Source organism: Cricetulus griseus, chromosome 3, assembly GCF_003668045.3.
Source record: "Cricetulus griseus strain 17A/GY chromosome 3, alternate assembly CriGri-PICRH-1.0, whole genome shotgun sequence".
Taxonomy (NCBI): Eukaryota; Metazoa; Chordata; class Mammalia; order Rodentia; family Cricetidae; genus Cricetulus; species Cricetulus griseus.
Window position 1 is genome coordinate 38,364,081 of NC_048596.1, and position 23,172 is coordinate 38,387,252.

At 43.6% G+C, this 23,172-nt stretch overlaps 1 protein-coding gene across 24 annotated transcripts in view; it reads right to left on the reverse strand.

The window, feature by feature from the left end:
* LOC100770216 (transient receptor potential cation channel subfamily M member 3) overlaps window positions 1-23,172 on the reverse strand; it is an 809,714-nt gene that overhangs the window by 55,640 nt on the left and 730,902 nt on the right. For 21 of the 24 annotated variants that reach the window (XM_035441905.1, XM_035441925.1, XM_027406525.2 and 18 more), the window contains 6 exons: window positions 22,032-22,321; window positions 21,160-21,388; window positions 18,555-18,722; window positions 13,980-14,120; window positions 7,312-7,440; window positions 2,732-2,983 (listed from right to left, as the gene is read on the reverse strand). In XM_035441905.1, the coding sequence (XP_035297796.1) occupies window positions 2,732-2,983; window positions 7,312-7,440; window positions 13,980-14,120; window positions 18,555-18,722; window positions 21,160-21,388; window positions 22,032-22,321 (1,209 nt within the window). Of the gene's footprint in view, window positions 1-2,731; window positions 2,984-4,536; window positions 4,624-7,311; window positions 7,441-8,335; window positions 8,459-13,979; window positions 14,121-18,554; window positions 18,723-21,159; window positions 21,389-22,031; window positions 22,322-23,172 lie in introns of those variants that run through there. The other 3 variants (XM_035441923.1, XM_035441926.1, XM_035441928.1) reach the window with 3 other exon arrangements.

The following is a 23,172-nucleotide window of genomic DNA, read 5'->3' on the forward strand; positions in this document are numbered from 1 at the left end:
TCTTCAGCAAAGAATCAGGGGGTGTGGTATGCATGCTTGCAGTCCTAGTACGTAGGAGGCAAAGGCAGGAGAAGGGTAAAGTCCAGGTCAGGGTGAGTTACATGGTGAGACACTCTTTAAAAAAAAAAATAAAAAAAGTGTCAAGGTGGAGAAAAATTGGCCTGGTTTCCAAGCTGTTATAGTTTGATATTTTTTTTTTTCAGTTTACTTGGAAATATATTTGAGAATCTCAAAAAGGCCCCTTCTAACAGCTGACCTGAAAATGGGCAACTCTTGCTCCCCAGACTGACAGCTGGGATACCAGCATGGGACTGATCCAGACCCCAGGGAGGTGGGTTTCAGGGAGGAGACCTTGGAATCTATGGGACCTCCTGTAGTAGTTCAGTTCTTATCCCTAGCATAGGTGTGGACTTTGGGAGCCCAATCCACATAGAGGGATACTCCCTGAGCCAAGTCACACAGAGGTGGGCCTAGGCCCTATCCCAAAGGATACGATAGACTCTGATGACACTCTATGGAAGGCCTCACCATCCAGGGGGAGCAGAAAGGATATGTGATAGGTAGGGTTTTAGTTGGGGGTGGTGGTAGGGAAGGACGTGAGAGAGAGGGAACTGGGATTGTCATGTAAAACAATCTTGTTTCTAATGCAAATAAAAAAAATCTGGGAGAAAAAAGAGAAAATATCCCAGTTAAAAAGAAAAAACAAAAAACAAAGGCCCCTTCTCTTCAGAAATCCACGTGCACATTTTCCTATATAAGCTGGGAGCAGGGATCCACAGGTCCCTTCCTTCAAACACATTCCACAGAGTCTACTTTTAGACCTAAGAATTGTCACCCAAATCTCTAATCCATTGTTCAACGAAGACACAATGACAGAATAAACAAATAATGCACATTTCCCCCCTTCTCACACAAGTTAAACTGGGTTCAGTGTGGGTAACTGAAGCTCCAGAGCCCACGTCTCCTTTCTCTAGAATGTGTCTGGAGCTATTTACCCCAAGTGACACTGGTGTGATCATTCCCAGTTTGTGTACGAAAGGGTTGGTTGTATAGAAGAACAGTGTGTTTGTAAACTTTTCTTTCTTCACTGTCCTTTAAAAAGAAAATGTAAACATAACGATAGGAGACATAGTTTATCTACCAGCTATTTTTCAGCACGTGCCATTACCAATTATCACAGCTCTTATGTTTATTGTTCTTTGTTGCCTTAGAAGGCAGTGAACTGAATATCAAAGAGTAAAGGAATTCCATTTCAAATTTATTGTTTTCCTTTCTTTTCATGGATTTGTTGTTGTTGTTTTCTTAGTGGGAAGATTTTGAGTTGTTTAAGATGTATTTAAGTAGATTTCATACACAGGGGTTTAATAAGTACTGAATTAGCAATGATGCTTATAGTAAAACTTGAGTGGCAGTAAAAAGGCATCTATAATGCCACTTGATGGTTTCAATGGCTCATAGAATGGAACTAGAGATGATACTAAAGAGATTCTTATGAGGGGATATTTTTCCAGGTAGGGTGGATATGCTTAGCTTTCTATATAGCAGAGATATACATGTGGACATCAGGTTCTGGTTATTCCCCTAGAGTGTCTGAGAAAGGAGCTCATGAACCAGCACCCCACCCCCCAACCCTCACCTATCACCAGGTTCACACCAATGTCAGACACCTCAAATTCAGTCTTTATGGGAAAATTCTGGAAGCTGGAATATAGTCAGGAAGTTGAAGTTCTCAGACATTTGTATAGAGGTACATTAATTTGCCACTTGAGAGTCTTTTATTTTAAACCATTAGAGGAGCTGGTGCCAGGAGCCAGGTTTAGTCAAGAGTTTTCCCCAGTACTCACAAAATCCCTGGTATTCAGACTCTGTCTCCCTAACTCAGATCAACTCAACACCACTCTCCCTTTGGGAGAAAATGCCACTTTCTAAAAGAGCTTTATTTGATCTTATTTTACATTTGGTTGTGTTGAGACAAGCTTTTGCTGTGTAACTCTGGATGGCCTGGGATCTGATGTCCTTAACTTTGCAAGTGGGGTATTCCAAGTGAGTGCAAAACACCCAGCTTCAAATGTCAACTCCGAAGCTCATCTTTTACAAGTCTTCAAAATCTCTTAATATTTTTAGTGGAGACCAGATCCTCCTCTAAATCTGACCACCGTGAACGTTCTGCGTGAGCCTGTCCTGACTTGTGATTCTGCTGGACTACATAGGTGTCACTCTCGGGACCTTTTCACCCTATATGCAAAGGACTCTCCTTCCTTTGTCTAAGTCTCATGACATGACATCTTTGCTCAACTATTTTTCTTTTTCTTTTCCTAGACAGGATCTATCTGTATAGCCCTAGCCATCCTGGAACCCTCTCTGTAGACCAGGCTAGTCTCAAATTCAGAGATCTGTCTGCTTCTGCCTCCTGAGTGCTGGGATCAAAGGTGTGTGACACCACTGCTTGGCTTTGCTAGGCTCTTAAGCCAGTGCCTGGCATAAATCGAGTGATCTTTCCATATGCTTCAGTTAGTAAACAGGCGTCTGATGATTGCACTCTTTAGTTTTTTTATATAGCAATAGAGTCAAATAGAGTCAAAGCACTCAAAGGGAATTAAAACACCCAAACACCCCTGGGGCCATCTCATGCAGACCACAGTAGCAAACCAAAATGAATCACATCTCTCTTTCTATTATCATGGATCTTCCTCTGGGAAAGAGTAACACAGGACCAAATGACCTTGCTTACCATTTTCCCAATCATCATTACATATGGGCCCAGATACTTGTTCACGCCGAAGATGTCTAGTAAACGGATGTACCAATAAATAATGTTCACACAGTAGATGACCCTCCCATCACTCCTGAAGGGCTGGTCTTGAAGACGAAGGATCATGCCCACGGAGAAGAGAAGGATGGCGATGAGGTCTGTGACGTTCCAGTACTCCTGCAGCCACACTTTCACTTTTTGCAGCAGCTTGCCAGGCTCTGACATCAGGATCTGCAAAGCAGCACAGATGGTTAGGCCTGGTTTCTCCTATACTTTCCGCTCAGCTGGAAAGTGCTCTGTTAGCTGACAGAAGGGGCCGTCCAGACCTGTGTCTAGTTGAGTGTCTATATGCTATGAATGCATAATTGAACTAAGCCTGGGTAATACAGATGTGCTCAGTCTAAAAGCAGATGTAAACAACTGGTTTGATCCTTTGGATTTTCTGGCAATTCTGAGCCACTTCAGGCTTTTGCTATAACATTTTATATTCCTAACATGCTACAGATCCCTACAATCATCTTAGTAAATAGCGCTGAGTGACATGGACCACTCCTACAGGACACCTCCATTCCTCTTGTATCAGCAAGTCATTATCTGAAGTCCAACCCCGTTAATGGCTTGTCATCATGTCCATGATTGCCACTGAATTCTAAGTCCCATTACATCACGCACATGGTTGCAACTCTTCTTATGGCATATCTGCTGTCATTGTGGCCACCAGACTACCATCCATTTTCTGAGCAACATACAGCGAGCTCTTTAAAGATCTAACCCTTGATGTGGTTGGCGACTACACAGTTGTTTGTGTAAGCCAAGACTCATCAAGCTGTACCCTGAGCAGGGCTTCCTTTCATTACCGGTAAATTATACCTCATGCCTTAGAAAAACAGACGAGGGACAAGCAAACCACAGTAAGTACATACTTAAACTTTCTGATGGCTTTCATTATAAACAGACCAAAAGCCAGACTCCTTACCATGGCCCGCTCCCATCCCATTGCATTCTCCCTCCTTCTCTCCCTATGCCACACTGGCCTGCTGGGAAGCATAACATGCTCAGCCTAAGCTCATGGCACTTGCATTTAATTCTTTTCATTTTTCCAAGAGTTTGCCTGTTTGGCTCCTTCTTATCCTTAGGCTGTGTATTCAGATGTCCCCTTCTTAGGAAGGCCTCTGTTGACCATTCCAGTTGCAGTAGCCTCTATGTCTCCAAACAGACAGATACCTGATTCCCACCACTGACTTCCCACTTGAGCAAGTGTGGGGTTAGGCCAGGAGATTCACTGTCCTGACTTGTTCCCAGATCATGCTGGTGACCATGGTGTGAGATCCACTGTCCTACCTACCCACCAGCTCTCCCTGCGACTGTTGCTGTCCTGTTGGCTCCTCACCCTCTGCTTTCATAACTAGGTAAACATCTGAGCGTGTGCATAGCAAAGGAGGGGCAGGGAGGGTGGACCACACCTTAGTGATGCCTACCCCTCTGCTCGGGAGTTGCAAAAACTTCTATTAGAGACAAGGAGAGGGAGAAGGAGAGAGAGAGAGAAGGGAAGAGAGCGGGGAGAAGACAGGGGAGAAAGGGGAAAGAGAGGGGGAGAGAGAGGAGGGAGGAGAGGAAAGAGAAAGGGGAGAGAGAGTGAGGAAAGAGGGGGCATAGGAGAGCTCCTCCTCTGCTCTATCACTGCTAAGCCAGCCTTTAGCACAGGCCTTGGTATCCTGGGACCCAGGAAAGCATCATGGGGAAATGGAAAGGGGAGTTTCAGATGATGCAAACAGGTTTCAGACCTCTCTCTCTTCCCTAGTTGTAGCATCTCAAACAATTGCTCCATCTTGTTTCCCAGACCTGTAAAGTAGGGATGGATATGATCATGGCTGTTACTGACCTCACAGACTTGTGTGTGTGGGGGCACCGGGTGAGATAATGTCTACTAAGTCTTGCTGTAAACAGCCCCATACTATTAAGGGATTGCTGTGGCTGGTTCTGGTGACTACATGCAGAAGTATGTGGTGAAGAGAATGGGACCGGCAGCACATGAAACCACAGCCTTCCTTGTGTTTGCTTGGGAGGCACGGAAGCATGCAAACTTTTCCATGCTTCCAGGATCTTGCGTCTGGATTCCCGGGGGCCTGTGTGCCAACCACAAGGAGGCAGGAAGGCCGGTGCTTGTGGGAATTGTCACCCACTCAATAGCTGAGCCTCGCCTTCCCGAGTTCAAGGCAGGGACACAGGCTGAGAGACGACCTCACCAATCGCAGAGAAAAAGATCGACACAGAAATGGCCACAACCCCCCTTCCCACCTCTCCTTCAGTGGCAAGCATCTTCAGCTGACCCAGTCCTGACCCTGTATCGAAAGCCCCACCCAGCTTGCCATGACATGCAGCTTCATAAGAAATGGATGGCCAGGCCTGGAGGTTGCTGGCAGCCTGCCCACTTGGCAGCCTTTCTAGAACAGTCCGAGGAGTACAGGCTGCTCCCCGTCTTCTTCCAGCCTAGTCCCTGGACAGCCTCCAGTCTCCACACTCCAGTCTTTCCCTCCTCTGCTTGTGATGAGGAAGGAATATGTGGCTGGGTGTTAAGTCTCTGGAGTGCCAGCTGGCACTATACAGACACAGAGGCAGGGCCCCCCAGCGGGAGCAGGCTCAGTTCTCAGAGCTACACAAAGTCCCAGGCAAATTTATTACTGTTTTTCAGTTTGCAAGCCCATTGCGCTGCTCAAGCAATGGAAGGCACTATGAATGGTTGAACACAGTGCAGAGAACTGACCGAAGCAACATAAGGCATCTCACTGCCTTAGTCCTTAGTCATTTAGCCAAGTCTCTAATCGGGCTTGTGTACCACTCCCAAGCTCTCAGGAGGAGGAAATGCCAGAATCAAAATAGCACCCACACAGCCCCAGAGAAAGGTGCTGAATGCAAAGGTGTGTGTGTGTGTGTGTGTGTGTGTGTTGCAATCAAATTTAAATGTAATAGATACAGCATCTTTCTTCTCTGGAGAACATTAAGAGATGAAATTCACCAGGGCAAGAACATTTGAATATGTCTGGGTGTGAAGGTGGGTTTGCGGCCCCATTCCATTCCGTGCCCACCCACTGTCATACAGACACCAGGGTTGTGTTGGAGCTCCCAGATCCGCACAGACTTCACAGGATCCTTTCCTACTGAAAAGGCCCCTCCCACTCACTGCAGTTTCTGGGAACATGCAGAGGAGGAGTTGCCTCACCTTGCAAGCCTGCCTTCCCGGCAGGTTTTCTCTGGTGAGGTAGGAGTTTGTGGAGAGCACTGAGCAGGATTGCTGCGCCCTCTTGTGGACTGTTTCTTGACCACATAGATTTTAGAAGCTCTTGGAATCTAAAGGGCTGCCTGCTGGGGTTAGCGTTTCTTTTTTAAAATTAAGTTTAAAAAGCAGTTTTAAATTCACAAAGGCCTCCTTTTTTTTGCAAATGGTGGAATGATGTTGACATATCACCCAGAGACTATATTTCATATCGGGGTTCACTGTTGGTAGGATGCATTCTATGGGTTTGAACATGTGTAGGTAGAATGATATGAAACCATTACTAGAGTAGCAGACAAAATGTATTTGTGTCCTTAGAGGCCCGAGTTTCACCTACTATCCTTCCAATGTCCTACCCCAGGCAACTAATCTTCTTACCACTCCATAGCCCCCCCCCCATCTCCATAGCTACCCTCCATCTCCATAGCTACCCTCCATCTCCATAGGTTTTCCCAGAATTTCATCTGGCTGGAATTATATAGACTATCCCATTCAGACATTTTTCTCTTTGAAACACATTTCCCATTGCCTCATAGCGCATTTCTTTTTAGCACTGAATATTTCCTGTCCCCGTGGTTAGCTTTGATTTCAAACCAATTATATAGGGGTGACATTTCAATGGCTCCCTTTAGTCTAAATGGAGGGAGGTGAGGAGAGAGACTACTGTATCCTCAATGTGAAACAACACAATGGCGTTCCGTACTCCACGGTGCTCCGTGGGGGTAGAAGAGCTGATAGATGCCCAGCATGGGGGTGACAGACGTTGAGAAGGAATCAACTCAAGAATAAACCGAATGAAGGGGTACATGCAGGGTGTCTCTCCCTCTCCCCCGCTGAAGTTGTTTCTCTCCGTCCACCATGTGGGTTCTGGGTATCGAACTCAGGTCATTGGGCTTCATGTGAAGCCGCTGGAACACATTTGGAGAGGTTGATATGGATTGGGGGATAGTGTCCAAGGAGACCCCAAGAAAGGGGTTGAAATGGGAACTAAAAAAAGAAGCAAAATGTAAAAAGTCATCTTCATAGGGATGAGAAGAGGGAGATGTAAATGATATCGAGGCCCTCTGGAGGATGTCTTGGGGCAAAAGGCACGTGAGCAGAAAACAGACTTAATTGCTCTAGGAAACCTCTCCAGGTTTGACAAAGAGGAAAGCGGCAGCCCTCAGCAACATTACAGGACCCAGTGTGGGGCTAAGTTTGGATCCCAAGCATCCCTCTCGATTCTCCATCCTCAGATATGATGAGCAACCATCTCCCTCCTGTTTTTCATTTATGAAATAGTTACCTCTCTCATCTTCTCTATTCCCAGGGTGAAAATGTAGGAGATGACGATCCATTCCTGAGTGGAAGGCCAGCGCTCCATCTTCACTAACACGATGTAATTGAAGAGCATCAGATATCCAATATACGCCAGCTGCAAGGAAATACAATACGGTACTCTGACTGCAGAGGCCTGGGTAAGACCACTGCATGGCAGCACCGAGCAAGGTCAGTAAGCAGGACAGGGAATCCATGGCGAATGAGCTATGGAACTTTAAGTAAGAAAGAATATTTATGTATTTCTGTGTGCATTCCTTTGGAGGTCTGCAGAAGTTGTTTCTCTCCATCCACCAAGTTCTGGGGATAGAATGCAGGTCACCGGGCTTGATGGCAAGTGTCGTTACCCGCTGAGCCATCACTACTGCAAACATTTTTTTTTAAAAGGCCATAATAGTTAAAATAATTGAATATGGAATGTTTTTGACTTTTATATGTGTCTCTGGGGTCCTAGTGCATTTATTGAATCTTCGTGTTACCATGTATGAATTTGTTTGGCAATCACCAGTTTTTTTTTTTTTTGTTGTTGTTGTTTTGTGTGTTTGTGTGTGTGTGTGTGTGTGTGTGTGTGTGTGTGTGTGTGTGTGTGTTCTGGCTTAGAAAAAAACCTGGCCTATCAGCGCTCTTCTTACTTGGGCGAAGACTTGGCTTCCCATACTAAGGTGATACAGTATATATATATTTTTCCTGAAAGATGCCAGATAGATTAATTCCTACCAGAAGAAAGACACATATAGTACTTGTAAGTTGGCAAAACTACAGTGTAAGCAGCCTAGATGTAATCTTAAGGCCCCACTTCCATGCTGTCCTAAGTAGATGTTTTTGACCTACAGTGGTTGGCTTCTTAGGGAGGATTTTGACCGCTTTCCCACTGTCCTGTCATCCTGCTCTACTCTGGTTGGAACATTTGAGCTTGCCTTCTGCCTTTTTTTTTGAAACAAAGCAAGAGAAAATAAAGCAGTTTACAGGAAGGGATGTGACCTGCTGTGTACCAGAGTGGATTTAATCCTCTGGAGGCTCCAGCATCTGGAATTTGAGTCCTGATGTGCCTGGCTGAAATGCTGGACGTGGGAAACACTCCTGAGGGCCCAGGCTTGTAGGCTGTTGCTGAAAGACTGCAGTGATGCCAATGTGGAAAGAAGAGAAGTGGTGGTGCTCTTGCATAAGAAAATTTAGCCCATGGGGGGGGAGGGAGGGATGGCAGATGAGTGAAATATCCTGCAGGCAATGTTCCAAGTTGAGCAAGGCACTGACTGGCCTCAGGGGCTGTGAGCAGAGACCCAGAGTGAGCTGACTCAAGTCTGTATTCTTTGGGGGTGGTGTGGCCATGAGCAGGGCAGCATGTGGGCAGGAGGATTGGGGATCTGAGGTGCTGAAAATATTGGGTGACTTTGGGATTGCAAAGGCAAGTTAGGAGGCAGAAACTGCAGCCTGGTGAGGAGAAAAAAAGATACAGGACCAGAGAGATGTCTTATGTACCAATGGTCTTCTTCCTTCATTTCAGTAAATTGGATAGATGTTTAATGTGAATCAAAGGTACCTCTGATACCCCATTACCTTGATGACACATGTCCAGGTACAACTGTGGCAAAGAATTCCCTTTCTGATAAGCCAAGACCTGGGCATACTAGGCAAACACTCTACCACTGCAAGATACTTCCCAGCCAGTCCTTCCTGCATCTAAAGGGTGAAGCAACGACAGAAGCAAAGGATATAACATCTGGAATAATACAACTGTGACAGTGAGTACTGCAGCTGCTGAGGGTGCTGAGCTCTTCCACCTGGGTGATTTGGTTTTCATATCCCCATGACTACTGTTGCATTAACCCATGTCTAGGTTCCCACAGATCCCCACTTAAGAACCACTAGGGCATCACAGAACTTTCACATGAGAGAGGCATCCTCTAAAAATTGGTTCCAAGTGTGATTTGGCTTGCATGGTTATGAGCAAGAAAACACCGATATACTCTGAAGTCCTTGTGAGCACAAGGACTTTGTGTTACAAAACACAAAGGAAGGGAGTCAGTGGGAAAACTCTCTATTTCCTTTTGCCTGGAATTGCTTTTGTCTTCCTGGTCACGTCCTTCCTTTTGTTGAATAAAATTCTGTTGCTTCAAGGTGGAGTGACTCTTAAGCGCCCTGGTTTTAACATTCTACAAAGTTCAATGAAAACATTCCAAGGCATTGTCTCCCCTTGTCACATGTTGGCCAAATGACATATGAACTCATTTCTTCAGAAATTCTTTGTCTTAGAATTTCAGTAACTTTACTAACAGGCTCCACCCTCTGAACTCAAGTCTACTGTATTTGGAGTAAGGAATGTAGGCAGAGAAACTCGGAATGGAATTTGTGTTTAAGTTTCAGTTCATGCATACCATCTTATAAGTCACCTAACCTAGAGCGTCTAGGGGAGTGCTTGTCACTACTGGGGAAACCCACAGTATACATCATGTCCTCTGACTTGTTGTCGCTTTGTACCTTGAACTCAAAATCTCTTCCAGCTCATAAGATACTCTGCCCAGACAGGGGCTGTGAGCCATTTGGATCTGCTTCCTTCTATCTTGGATCTGAAGAGGACCCACCTGTTCCTCTGGGAAGCTGAGATGAGGACAAGAGTTCCTAGGGGATTGAGTTGGGTGTTCTCTTTGGACAGTGTCAGAGAGGAGGAAGGGATACTTCTAGAGATCAGAGAGGAAATACTCTTACAGAGGACACAGGTCACAGCAAATGGGATCATCAGTCTGATGATGAATTTTATTGTTAAGTATTGTTGGGGTCTCAAAAGTTTGGGAATCTCATTGCCATTCATTTACCTCGAGGCCTGGGTTTTGTCAACAATTGAACACAAACTTCTGGAATTGTTCAAATATAACTGGGGAATTTAGTGTGATGGATTTACTGAGGCTAACCCAGTCAGTTATAGGAGAGAGAGAGAGAGAGCTGGACACTTAACCCCAATATCAAAGATACAGCTCCTGTGGTAGTTTGAATCAGAATGTCCCCGGTAACTTCATGTGTTTGAATGCTTGGTCTCCAGTTAGTGGCTATTTGAGGTTTCAAAAGACTCACAGTATTTTGAGTTAGCTTTCTCTCCTCATACTTGCACATCAGGACGTGCTATTCCTCCCACTTTCATTCCATCATCGTGGACACTGACCCTCTGAAACCATAAGCCTAATTAAATGCTTTCTTCTGGAAGTTGCCTTGGCCATAGTGTTTTGCCACAGCAATAGAAAAATAACTTAGTGTCTCAAAACATGCTGCAAATGGTCTTTGAAGCACTGAGCCCTAGGTTTCTGTAATGATTAGAGACACCTGTAACTTTAATTCCATAGAATTGATTCAGTTGGGTCCATGTTGGATACTTGAATTGGGACTTCTAGTAAATCCTTTTCTATCATGGGCATTAAAAAAAATAATTTAAAACTCACTACTCTCTGTTCCAAGTTAGGGCTTTTTAACCCCATAGCTGCTCATGATAATGACCTGGAAAGCTCTAAGGCTGTACCCAGAGGGATGACATCAGAGCCCTGAGGATGAAGGCCAGGCATGGGCATGCTTTTAAGGTGTTCCAACAGATGGACATGACCCATCCCTAAAATCCCAGAGGCAGAGGCAAGGTGATCATGAGTTTAAGGAAAACCTGGGTGAGACCCTGGCTTAAACAACAACACCAACACTAACATCAACACCAACCCCAACAAAACTAAACCAAACCAAAACCAAAACCAAAAGTGTAGTGGGTGATTCCAGGGCACTTGTGATTAAAAAGCATTTGGGGCTGAAAAAGCCTCAGTTGAGTTAATGGAGAGCAAGAGAATCAAGGAATTCAAATGATGGGAATTTGAAACCTCAAAGAAGAAGAAAAGGTAGATGACTTGGAAGGCTAAGTGAGGTCAGTGTTCATCCAAGTGCTGGTTAATTCTTTATGCAATTCTCTCCGCCAGTTTCTCCTATGCTTTAGACCAGGAACTGGAATCCACTAACATTTGCAAAAGGCCACAGGATGAATCTTCAGGGTTCTGTAAGCCAAGAAGTTTTTTTTTTTTTTTATTAACTTTTTTTTTTGTTGTTGTTGTTGTAGCACACATGTGGCCAGGTGTAGTGAACACTGAAATTTGAATTTCATATTTCACAAACTGATCTTTTTTATTTTTTTAAAAAGCTTATTTCAACATTTTAAAGAAAGGTTCAAAACAAAACAAAACAAATCAGACTGGGGTTGTAGCTCAGGGGTGCAGCACTTGCCTAGCATGCCTAAGGCACCCAGTGTGATGTACTCACAGAATAAATGAAATAATGCAAAAATGAGTTGGAGCACGTAGACTGTAAGAGTGGCATTTTCCTTTGTGGCTATAGTTTTCACACTCCCCCTTTTGGTTGTGATAACAGAGTCAGAAGAATAGAAGGAGAAGGACAGATGTGGGCATAAAAAGGAGAGACAGATGTTGTATTAGATGAAGTTGTTGTCAGCCTCAGGGAAGTTATTTAGGAAGCATCTGGACCCTTGCTTAAACACAGTAGTTGCTCAATAAATGATGCTTCTGCTGTTGAGTGGACAGATGACTCTGGCATTGATTACCTCTCAGAAATGTGACTAGTTTAGGAATAACACTAGTTACTCCCATATTGTACTTACGGATCCAGACACTATTGTAAGTGTTTTATATCCCTCAACACATCAATCTTCCTAAAATAGGAAGTAGTATTATCTCTGTCTACAGAAGTACAGAATGGGAAAGTGCCATGTTTGGGGTCAAACAGAGGGACACAGGCAGACCTGTTTGTAGCCTGTCTCCTTTTAGGCTACACAAAGTCACACAGCTCCACTACTTTTTATGAAAGAGTGCTGTAAAAAGATGTAAACTGAATTTTTGAATGCATGTTATTTTGAGGTGGCTATTATTTTAGAATGTCAATACATTTGAAATTTTATCTTACTATTATGAATATAAATGTGATATGTGTATTTTTTTGTGTTAGCACTTTAAGCATTTATGAGCCTCTGCATTAACCGACTCCCCTGCAAACAGAAGCTTCTCTAACCAAGGTGAAGAACTGCACTAATCTATGGTTATAAATGTTTAGAGAGCCACTTGGCATCATGTCCATTTAGCAATATGGTAGTTGGTTCTCCCTTAGGGTCTCTGATCGCCTCAGCTCTGGCCAGCTTTACAGTACCAAGTATGATCTCCTCTTGTGGAAAGCAGTTGGTTACCCCTATAGCAATGGTTTCTGTTTTTAAAGTAGCATAGTATTTTATGTTGGTAAAATTGAACTTTTTTTAAATTTAAATTCTTTAATTACCACTCATATTTACTTATCCATTCCCCCATGTGATATGTATATTTTTATATTCTCTCATACTCTATTAAGTCATCCCTTAAAGCAGCAGCTTTTAACTGGGGTAGTTTTTATCCCATAGATGCCTGGAAACATTTTGGCTGTCACCCTTAAAGGACAGAGTGCAGTACTGGCATCTGGTGGGTACAGACCAGGGCTGCTGCTGCATGGCAAAGAATTATCCTAGCTAAAATATCACGAGTGCTGAGGCTATGAAGTCTCCCTCTAAAGCCAGTATTGAATATTAGTATCTTGTACCGCACAGGAAGCAACTTCCATGATCATTTAAGCCCTCTTGTTCTCAGACCTAGATTATCCTGTTGTTGACTCCCATGACTGCTCTATAGCTGGTTGTGAGACACTCTAAAGATTCAGAAACATCATCAGCTATCTGGTGTAGCTCTACCAGGCTGTACAGAATCACTTTAAACTTCCATGGTTCTCTACCTGTGGGTCATGACCCTTTGGGAGTCAAATGACCCTTTCTGGGGTCTATTCACAGGGGTTGCTCAAGACTATCACAGAAAATACAGACTCATAACAGTAGCAAAATTACAGTTACGAAGTAGCAATGAAAATAATTTTATGGTTGGGGTCACCACAACATGAAGAATTGTATTAAAGGGTCGAAGCATTAGGAAGGTGGAGAACCACCTTCGTTGAAAAGGAGAAGGGAACCCCAGCAATGTCCCTATCTATGATATCAGACACCATTTTGGGGAAGCCCATGGCTTTTCGGGCAGGATGTGTGCATAGGGTGTGTATTTACCAGGACTGGAGGTTTTCTAGCTTTGAGCTGCATGCTGTTTAATTGTGCCTGGGTAAGAAAGTGTGACTGATGTCATTACCAGTTTGGAAGTTGTTACTTATAGATGTTGTCTGTCCCTAGAGGTGCTGCATCTACACTGTGTGTCAACCTGACCCACCACACGTTCCCTGAAGCCCAGGATGAGCATCTGTAATGGGCCACTCTGTCTGGGTTCTCATCCATGAGGCAACACAGAAATGCTCTGGAAGAGGACATTTGTTTTCACGTTGAACTAACTCATACACATCTCACATCTGCTTCTATTATGCCTCACTGCCACCAGTTCCTTCACCTTCTGTGGCAAGCATAAAGGCAGTCAATGGACACTGCCCAGCAAGGTCCTCAAATCTTGTGAAAGTACTGGGAAAACAACGTCACAGAGCTTTCATTCCTGCACATGTGGTACTTATAATGCTGCTCAGACAAAGCCACACAGGTGCCTGAGAAAGGAATGTCTTTTGGAAAGGGGGAAGGGAAATGCTTACAGTGTAGAACCAGAACTTCACAATGGGTGCATTGTAGAACTCGTAGATTTTCCTGCCCACGGGGATTAGCCGGTGCCTGCTTTGGACTTCTTCTTCATCCTTCTTTCTGGATGACTCCCCGTTGTTTCGCCCCAACATCGCCTATGGTGTGATAGAACAGAGACCATCAAGGCTGGGCTCTGTAGGCCACGTTGCAGAAGACAAGTGGATGCTCATGGCACCCAAGAGTGCGTAGACCCCAATATAAGCCCCACCCTCAGAGTATAAAGACATGCCTTGTCTATGTGTGAGCTTGCACTGTATTAGTTCAAGCTGTGTATTTCTTCTAAGGATGGAAGGCTTGGGGGATATTTCTTGAGCCTTCTTTTCTTTTCTAACTTGGACCCTCTGAATGAGGTAGGCAGTAGGATATACACAGAGTTCTGAGAGGGATAATATATACTGTTTGGGAAGGTCAGGCTACAGGGACCTGTCCAAATTCTGTTACTTTCTTCCCATATGTATATGAGACATTCGAGGTCTGAATTCAAATTCTGTCTACACCTGTGCTAGTGACTTTCCAGTTGAAGGTGGATTGATTGGACCAGAGTCCATTACATATCCAAAGAGCAGAAGTATTCAAGTTATAAGTTGTCTGAAGTTCTTGGAGTTTAGTTAAGCTAGGAATATCTCTACCCATATCAAAGTAAGGGCATTGGTCCCTCCATTTTAAACCTTGTAAGACTGGAATTCCTGCTGTTATCAATTTTATGGTCACTCCTGAGTACACTGCCTTCCTCTGCAACCAGGTGGGTTAGGAGAAGGATTTGAGGCAAGCCTGATCTGCAACGACCCTCGTCTGTAAGATGCTGGAGATCTCTGTAAACATGGGTTCCCTCACTGTCCATCACAACAGTAGAAGTTTGAGTAATAATGATCAAATATTGCAAAAAAACAGCAGAATCGAAGGACAGGAAGACACACCCTGTCTGGGTAGCAAGCAACAGGATGTCCCAGAAATGACTGAAGATCCCAACAGTGAATGCTTGTGGGCTTTGGATGACTCAGATGGGAGGGTAAGCTCTAAGATGAATACTCAGAATCTTTGGACTCTTGGGCAAGTTATTCCAACCTCTCTGAGACCTATGGTCTTTAGCCATAAATTGGGCTATGGTCCTTGGGGGCCTATGCATTGATATCTGGCACCTAATTAAGTGCTCAGTAACTACTAGGTTGTCTTCAAAGTGAACTTGGACTTTCTTAGATACTATCCCCTGAAGGTACCTAACTAGAAAGATGTGCATGCTATGGGAGTCACTAATGGGGCAAACTATTGGCTTTAATTCTTCAATATTGTTAAAAGACATATAAGGTTAATTATACAATGCTGAGAAATTGGAATTTTTCTTTTTTGCAGATGTGTGGTGAATGCGTGGTATATGCCCATGTGTAGAGGTGTGCATGCAGAGGCCAGAGGAGGGTATTAGGCATCCTGCTCTATCACTCTCCACTGTATACCCTTGATGTAGGAGCTCTCGCTGAACCTGGAGCTAGTCTGATGGCCAGGAAGCCCCAGTAAACCTGTCTCTGCCTACCTCTCCTGACACATGTGACCATAGCTGGCTTTTTATGTGGGTCTGGGGACTTGAACTCTGGCCCTTATGTTTTTACAGCAATTTCTCTTACCTGTGGAGCCAACCCCCAAGCCTGAGATTCTTAATAAACGTGAGGCTAGGATAAGACATACATTATAGCTGCTCAGAATTGACAAGGATTTGGGATAAGACTCAGTACTTGGCATATAAGTTTCAAATTAAGAGACCTAATTTATAGCAATGATTGCAATTTGTAATGACATCGAAGACAGAGATCACTACTACATGATTTAGTTTTCAACCACCTGACACAGCACATAACAAATAATAGTTTCAAGAATTTCAATGATTTCCTCATAGCCAGTTCATTTGACTGTATAACACTCACAAATGGTTTATGTCTACTAAGGAACATTTCTGGGGAAGAAACCTCCATTCTTTTGTATAGCCTGGTGAGAAAGTGCCTTGAGCCAATGGAAGGAAGATTTCCCTCTATGGCTGTCATATGTGTCTATTTTCATCAGTGAATTGAACCAGTATTCTGATGGGTTAAGTACAGGAAAGTCCAGTGACATTGGTCACTGGCCTCAAGTGACTGGCGGAATGAGATGTTTGTTCTATAGTTTATGTAACAATTATTCTTCTCCTGTTCTTGCTTATTTCTATGCCCGACAATCCAGTGCCATTTGGGGGATATGATGGAATGAAAGTAAAGACATGTTGACATTTTTAAGGTATCTTAGGGAGTGTCATCATGGGGTAATCTCTAGGGACAGTGTCTTTGTTAGCAAATCATACATAGCCCTGGGGCTCTACACATGCTGGGGTTGTTTTAGGCTTAAGTGCAGGATGGCACACTTCCTTGGCTAAGCAGGTGAAACAAAAGCATTGCAGCTGCCTTTTCCTTTGTTACTCACATACGTTCTGAGGGGTGGGGTACATTTGCAAAGTCTTGTCCTTTACACATTTACCATTTCACCAGTTCCAGCCTTAGCAGCATAACTCTGATTTTTGTTGACTTCTTTCCCCTGTGGTCAAACATTTCCTTTGATGTTGCTTAAAACAGAATTTAAAAGGGCCATTTATGTATAAAAGAAACACTTCAAATAGAAAACAAAAATATTTTCTAGTAGAAAATGAGGTTTGAACGGGGTCAGCTATATCATTGTTCAGTGCAGATTTGAGACCCTGCCAGATGGATGCAGGTGTCAAAGTGGAGAAAGATCCTTTGATGTAAAATTAAGCTGCTAAAGGCTACAAACATGGTGCAAGTGGAGACTGATATTCTCAGGTGTCATTTTGGAAGCAACCAAGGATGTCCTGTTCTCAGAAAGGATGCATTCATTTGGCTAGAAGCTCAGATATCATCCCTATGAAGGGAATGGTCTTGGCAACAAGCTTCTTTCTCCAATCCTGTCCAGGGTGAGCTGTTTGCCAAAGAAGGAGGGGACAGAAATTTGCCATCAGGGTGAAAAGAGGCTCCCTTTAAGGACAATGCTGCCAATCAAAGCTTGCAGCCCACATGTGCCCACATTATTCTTCTCTGTGAGGTTTCTGCTCATCATCACACCTCCTACTTAGGTTCACAGAGAACAATGTTAGGACCGATTCCCTGGCAAGCCCGTTATGCTCTTGGACTAGGGAGACATATTTTACAGTGACTTCCTGAAGAAATAAAGTCCCCAAAGCTCTTAACAGACCAGCAAAACTCCTTCCTCTATACCCAGACTCTGAGAGCATCTGGCAGCTTCTGGATGTCCTCCCAGGATGGCTACCTGTGAGGGAGCCACACCATTCTTGATCTGGGACACTTGGCATCCCTTGGAGGCTCTCTACACTGTGGTAAACTAAATCCATTAAATGGGACCATTGAAGAATAGAACAGAAAATAATTCTCTCTTGCCTTTGACAATTTACTGAGGTTGTTAAATGCTTAACAGCCAATGGCGTATGCATTCCTGGATTCTAATCCCACCTTTGCAACTAACCAGTTGGGTAAATGTGGGCAGTTTAATCTCTGAGTCCTTGCTTTCTAAGCTGGGAAGTAGAACACTGTGTTCCTAATGGCCATGATGTGAGGGCAGATAGAGTGTGTAGCACCATTTTAGGAACATAAGCAAACATTTGTTAATGTTTAGTTGTTAGTCCGAGTAGTTTACATGTATGTTTCTAATCAGTTTACTCTTTAAACCAAATAACCTCCTGCGAGGCAGACAAAACTATACTTCCATTCTTGAAGGCATGAAATTGTCTGTAAGGTCATATAGAAAGTAGGTAAAGGGTCAGGATTCTGACTCTAGAACACATACTCTTTACCTTCCTGCTGAAATAGCCAGCAAGAATTCAGAATCTCCCAAGCTATGAAGCCCTATTTGTCCCTTTAATAGCACAGGCTATTTTTAGCCTTTGGACACAAGCCAGAGGCAGTCCTGTCGCTTGGGTGGGGGCTGCGGGAAGTGGTTCCATGCACAGCTGTCTTGTTCTCTCTGCAGAACAAAGCATCCATGTTCTATAATTATACCAGGAAGCGCTAATAAAAGCTTTCCACATGAACCTCAAAATTCAATTAGTGATGGCTTTGTGACTTTGACCCTGAAGACAGATACAGGCTTAGCTTCCGACCAGGAGAATGGTCCCAGCTCAGCAAAGCTGGCTGCTTATAGCTCATGGCTTCCCTTTCTTTCTCGTGTGTAAAGACTGCCAGTCACATCGTCATGTTTATAAACAGGATGCTTGCCTGGAAAATTGAGGGCATCTGGCTCTGACTTTCATCGATTTGTTCTGCAGCATGTTGGCAGAAGGACTTTCCATACAGTTGGATCCTATAGCCTTGCTGTTTGCACACAAAGAGGGAACTTTTATGATACTGTAATCTCAACACTCACAACATTAGACCTGGCAGGAGGCTAGGGAAGCCTTATCTCAAGCATTGTTGAACATCAATGCGTGAGTGGCTGGGGCGAGGCTCCCCAGGCAGAAAAACTGCATAGTGTTTTCTTACTGTTAGCTCCATGTCCTCTTCATCTTTTTCCTTTGTGGTCTTCTCGGGCTCCTCTGGCTCCTTCTCTTGGAGATGAATTTCTTGGGCCTGAGTCATATAAGGCATGTCATCTTTGTTCTTGAACTCCAAGCTGAGAATTGAAGGAGGAAGTAGAATTCCCAGAATTACCTAAAGTAATAACAATGATAATAATAGTAATCACATTTAAAGGATTAAGATTAGGGTGGTTGCTTAGAATCAGAGAGCCTGGGATGTGGCATTTATGTGGGTGTGTGTTTGTGCACATTCATACACATCCACAGCTATTGCATTTGCTATACAGAGAAGGGGATATCTGGAAATCTAAACACACAAGAAGGTGACTTTTTGGCCCATCTAGGAAACACTTACTTTGCTCAAATATATCTGATCTCACTAATTCTTACTTTATGGGGGAAACTGAAGAAAGAGCGCTTACTCAAAGCAAAGATGAAAAAAATGAGATTTCCATTTAGTCATTAGAACTTGGCCTTGTAAAATCAATTCATACACACTGTCATTTTTTTTTGTGAGTATATCAAGTAGAGTTGATGTGTCAGCGGGTGGTCTCTGTAAAGCAGTGCTTTCTACCTTCACCTTGAAGACACTTTATCTGCGGTAGAACATTCTGCTGGCATTGGCTAATGCTCAAACAGAAACGCCTCTCTCCACAGACACCTCTGTGTTTGTCAAGAGTAGTTGGTCCCCTTGCACAAAAGCCCCAGGAAGGCCAGCATTGCATTGCTCTCATGTGGAAACGCTGTGTGTGAATCTCAGTGTCAGGATGCTCACTACCTAGGCCTTTTTCATGGCAGAGCAAGCGCCTCCATTGTCGGAGAAGAGTGCCTTTCCCAGCTTCTCTCTTTCTAAAATGGCTCCAGTGCACAAGGCTCCCGAAGATGAGCCTCCCTGAAGACACTGCACTGAGAGGAGGGAGTCAGACAGATCCTGAAGTGAATATGATGCTTCCACAGGGACAGTCCTGTGGTCCTGAAATACCCATGGGAACTTAGGGTCAGTCAGGAGAAAAGGACCAGAGTTGCCTCTGGACTGTAGGTGTTTTGGGAGGCTCAAATGACATGCTGGCAATCTTCATAGGATACAATACCCTGTCCTTGGAGATGACAACTGGCTTGGCTGACCACCTGAGGCCAGCCTTGGCAGTTACTAGCAGCATGACTCTGGAATGTAGTATATGACCCACTTTATAAAACCTTTTTTGTAACTTTGGGCCAAGAGCCTATAAGAAAGATGGAGTGGGACAAACAGTGCTGGTCCAGTAAAATAACAGTCAAAGAGGGCAAGATGCGAAATTGTGGTGTGAGTCTAAGGAGCTTATGTATCTCATGAGTAACATGGTCATGATGTCATACTATATACTAGCAATTTGTTAAGAGAGTAGATTTTAGCCAGTCTTGCCACATGCACAAAAGGGTAATTGTGAAATGATGAATACACCAATTTGCTTGACTCTGGTAGTTGTTTCTCTGTGTACATTAAAGCATCATATTGGTATCTTAAATATTTATAATTAAAAACTGGCATCATAAAAATTAAACCAAACAAACACCCTTCCATTTTTCTCTTGATCATTTCTCTCTCTCTCTCTCTCTCTCTCTCTCTCTCTCTCTCTCTCTCTTTTAAAAAATTCTTTCATTTTGATGTCTTCCTTGAAAATCACTAAAAAGGATTAGAGGAAACAAAAAGTGGGCTGAGGGTGTAGCTCAAAGGTAGAGAGCTTGCCTGGCATGTGTAGGGCCCTGAGATCTTCCCCCAAACTGCAAACAAATAAGGCTTCAACCCAACTTTCTGTTCTTCAGAACATGTCCCATACATGGTGTATTTAATACCTGAGAGCATTACTACAGACAATGAACTACATGTGTTCCTCTTGGTTTTCCTTAAATAAATTTATGTATGTCCTTTTAAATGGCCTTATGTTGTGTCTACTGGCCTGTGACTTGCTTTTGAGAATAGCTCAGGGACCAGGGATATAGCTCACTGCCATGTGTGAGGTTCTAGATTTGATTTCAAACATTTTTTTTTTTTTTAAAATGTGAGTAATGCCTTGATATACAAATCTATCTCCACTTTAGTTCAGCTGAAGTTTCTCAAGCCCATGTTATCAGAGCCCATGTCTCTATGATATGAAGTAATGCAAGGATAGTCTGGGTGGGACCAGGAGGGTATTCAGCCTCACAGAGCACTGAAGGGTGGCTTAGGTGAGATCTCTATGGTAGCATGACTGTGCAGGAGTGTACAGTGCCCTATGGGAACTATGGGAACTCTGTATCATTGGATCTGCGAACAGACTCTGTTTTAATGGGCCTTAAGACTGGTGTAGAGACAGAACAATCAATCAATGACTAGAGTGTATGTATCGTGCCTTCGTAAATGTGTCAGACCCCAAGTTCAAATCCCTGATTGTAAATGAAAATCTCTTCTCTAAGGACATTCTAAGGAATAGCGGTAGGTTAGCATCACCTCCCAGTGTAAGACCATTCCTAGATCTGTTATAGATTTGATTTGGAAAACTCCAACCAACCCGTGGACTCTATGGCAACAGATGATTTTTGGGTATGCTGACCTTGAGGCCTGAGTTCTTGCGCATGCGGAGCCGGCCCATCCACATGTCAGTAAGCAACATCTGGCTGCACGTGTGTGCAATGAAGTCACGGTGCTTGGCAGCCACAGCCAGCTGCAGGCATGTGGCATTGCTCCAGTTCTTCAACTCATATGTTAGCAGTTTCATGGCCAGCTGCTCATCTTGCTTGTAGGATTGGTCCAAGAGTTCCACAGCCAGCTGGCCAAAGTCCCTGAAAGACAAGTCACAGGAGAGTCCTTCAGGCCAACTTGGGTACCTCCGTGAACAAAGACGGGCCCTACTGTTCAATTATAAAAGGCAGCTTGCTGTGTGGAGTAGCTGTTTCATGTAAGGTCTAGTTTACTTATAAAGTCACCCAGTCAACATCTTTTAAGTATTCACTATGTGCTAGGTACCATGTCTAGAACTGAAGGTGTTAAGTGAGAGCTTGATTCCTGTACTCAAGACTCCCGATTCAGGGCATATGAAGGTAGAGGCAGAATAATCAACCAGTCATTAGAGTGTAATGTGTCTTATTAAATGTGGCAGAACTCAAGTTCAAGCTCTGCTTTTGCCAACCATGTATGATCTTGGCCAAATGACTTAAATTCTCTGAGATGGTGTCCTTAGATGAAGTGCATGATGCTATGACTTGCTGCTTGGGGCAGCTGAGCGGATGAATGAAGTAAGTGTAATCTGTCTGTGCCTCTATCCAACATTGCGCACAGTAAGGGTAAATTACTCATGTCTTCCCTCTGTGTACCCTAGTGAGGTGACTCTGTTACCCTTTAAGGTTTTGGGGATCCCAAAACTTCTGGCACTTGGAGTCTACCTTTCCTTCTCTACCCCACCTTCCCCACGAGTGGCTGGCCAACCTGGAATTGTGGTTCAGCTCCTGGGAAATGTCATCAACCATGTCATTCTCAGAGGCCTCATGAGCCATGGCTTTGCAGAGCTTGCAGGCCACCAAGGCTTTGGCCATGGCCTCCTCTCCATGCTGCCAGAAGAACAGGGCCATCTTCTGCCTCTTCATGAGGACAGCCCACACCATCAGCTCATGGAACGGGAATGGGAAGTGGTTGATCTCAGGGTCATCCAAGTCAATGTCCACCTCTTCTTCACGCTTCTTAGTTGTCTTTCTTCCTCTCCTCAAGGGAATGTCATCCTGCAATTTTAGAGGAACACATACAAGCTGAGTTGAAAGTGAATCAGATTAATTCTTTACATATTTTATGTAGACCTTCCATTGGCTCAGCTCTCAATCACACTGTAATGAATGAGGCCAGTTCTTATCCCAAAGAGACTCACAAGCTCCTTCGGGCTAATTTAAAAATAAGACTTAATAAATGTATACTTAATGACCCACATGTCAGTTTATGCTTTACTTTAAACAAAACAAAACAAAACGAAACAAAACATTTTCTAAGCTGGGCATGGTGGTGAATCCCTAAAATCCCAGCAACACCTTGGAGTCAGAAACAGGAGGATGGAGGGTTCGAGGCCAGGCTGGGCTACATAATGAAAGTCTGTCTCAAAAATTCCAAACATATTTTCATAGGCCATTCTCTTTCTTTCTTTTTTGTTTGTTTACTTTTGTCTGTTTCTTTTTCCATAGGTGTGGCTGTCTATATCTCATGGTGGACAACATCACCATGTTTCTTTTTCTTATTTTTTTCTGAAAATTCAAAGATATTCTGTACTTGTGTTTTCACATAACAACAATAAACAATGAACCAAAGGTGGAAACAAAACTGCTCAAGTTTTTACATCCCTGCTAGATGCATCTGTGAAATTCTTTGGATCTATTGTTGTGGGTAAATATTTGTAATTGATTTTGCCTATGGAGTTTATACACTGTTTTCAAGTTAGTATTTATCCTAGGATTTATTTTTGTTTTCCCCCAGTGCTAACATAAATTCATTGTGGAATTTTAAAAGCTACTGTGAGCTGCCACCGTGGCACTTGGAAAATCTTTATTTACTTATTTTAGAATCATGCACTAAGCCTTACTACTAA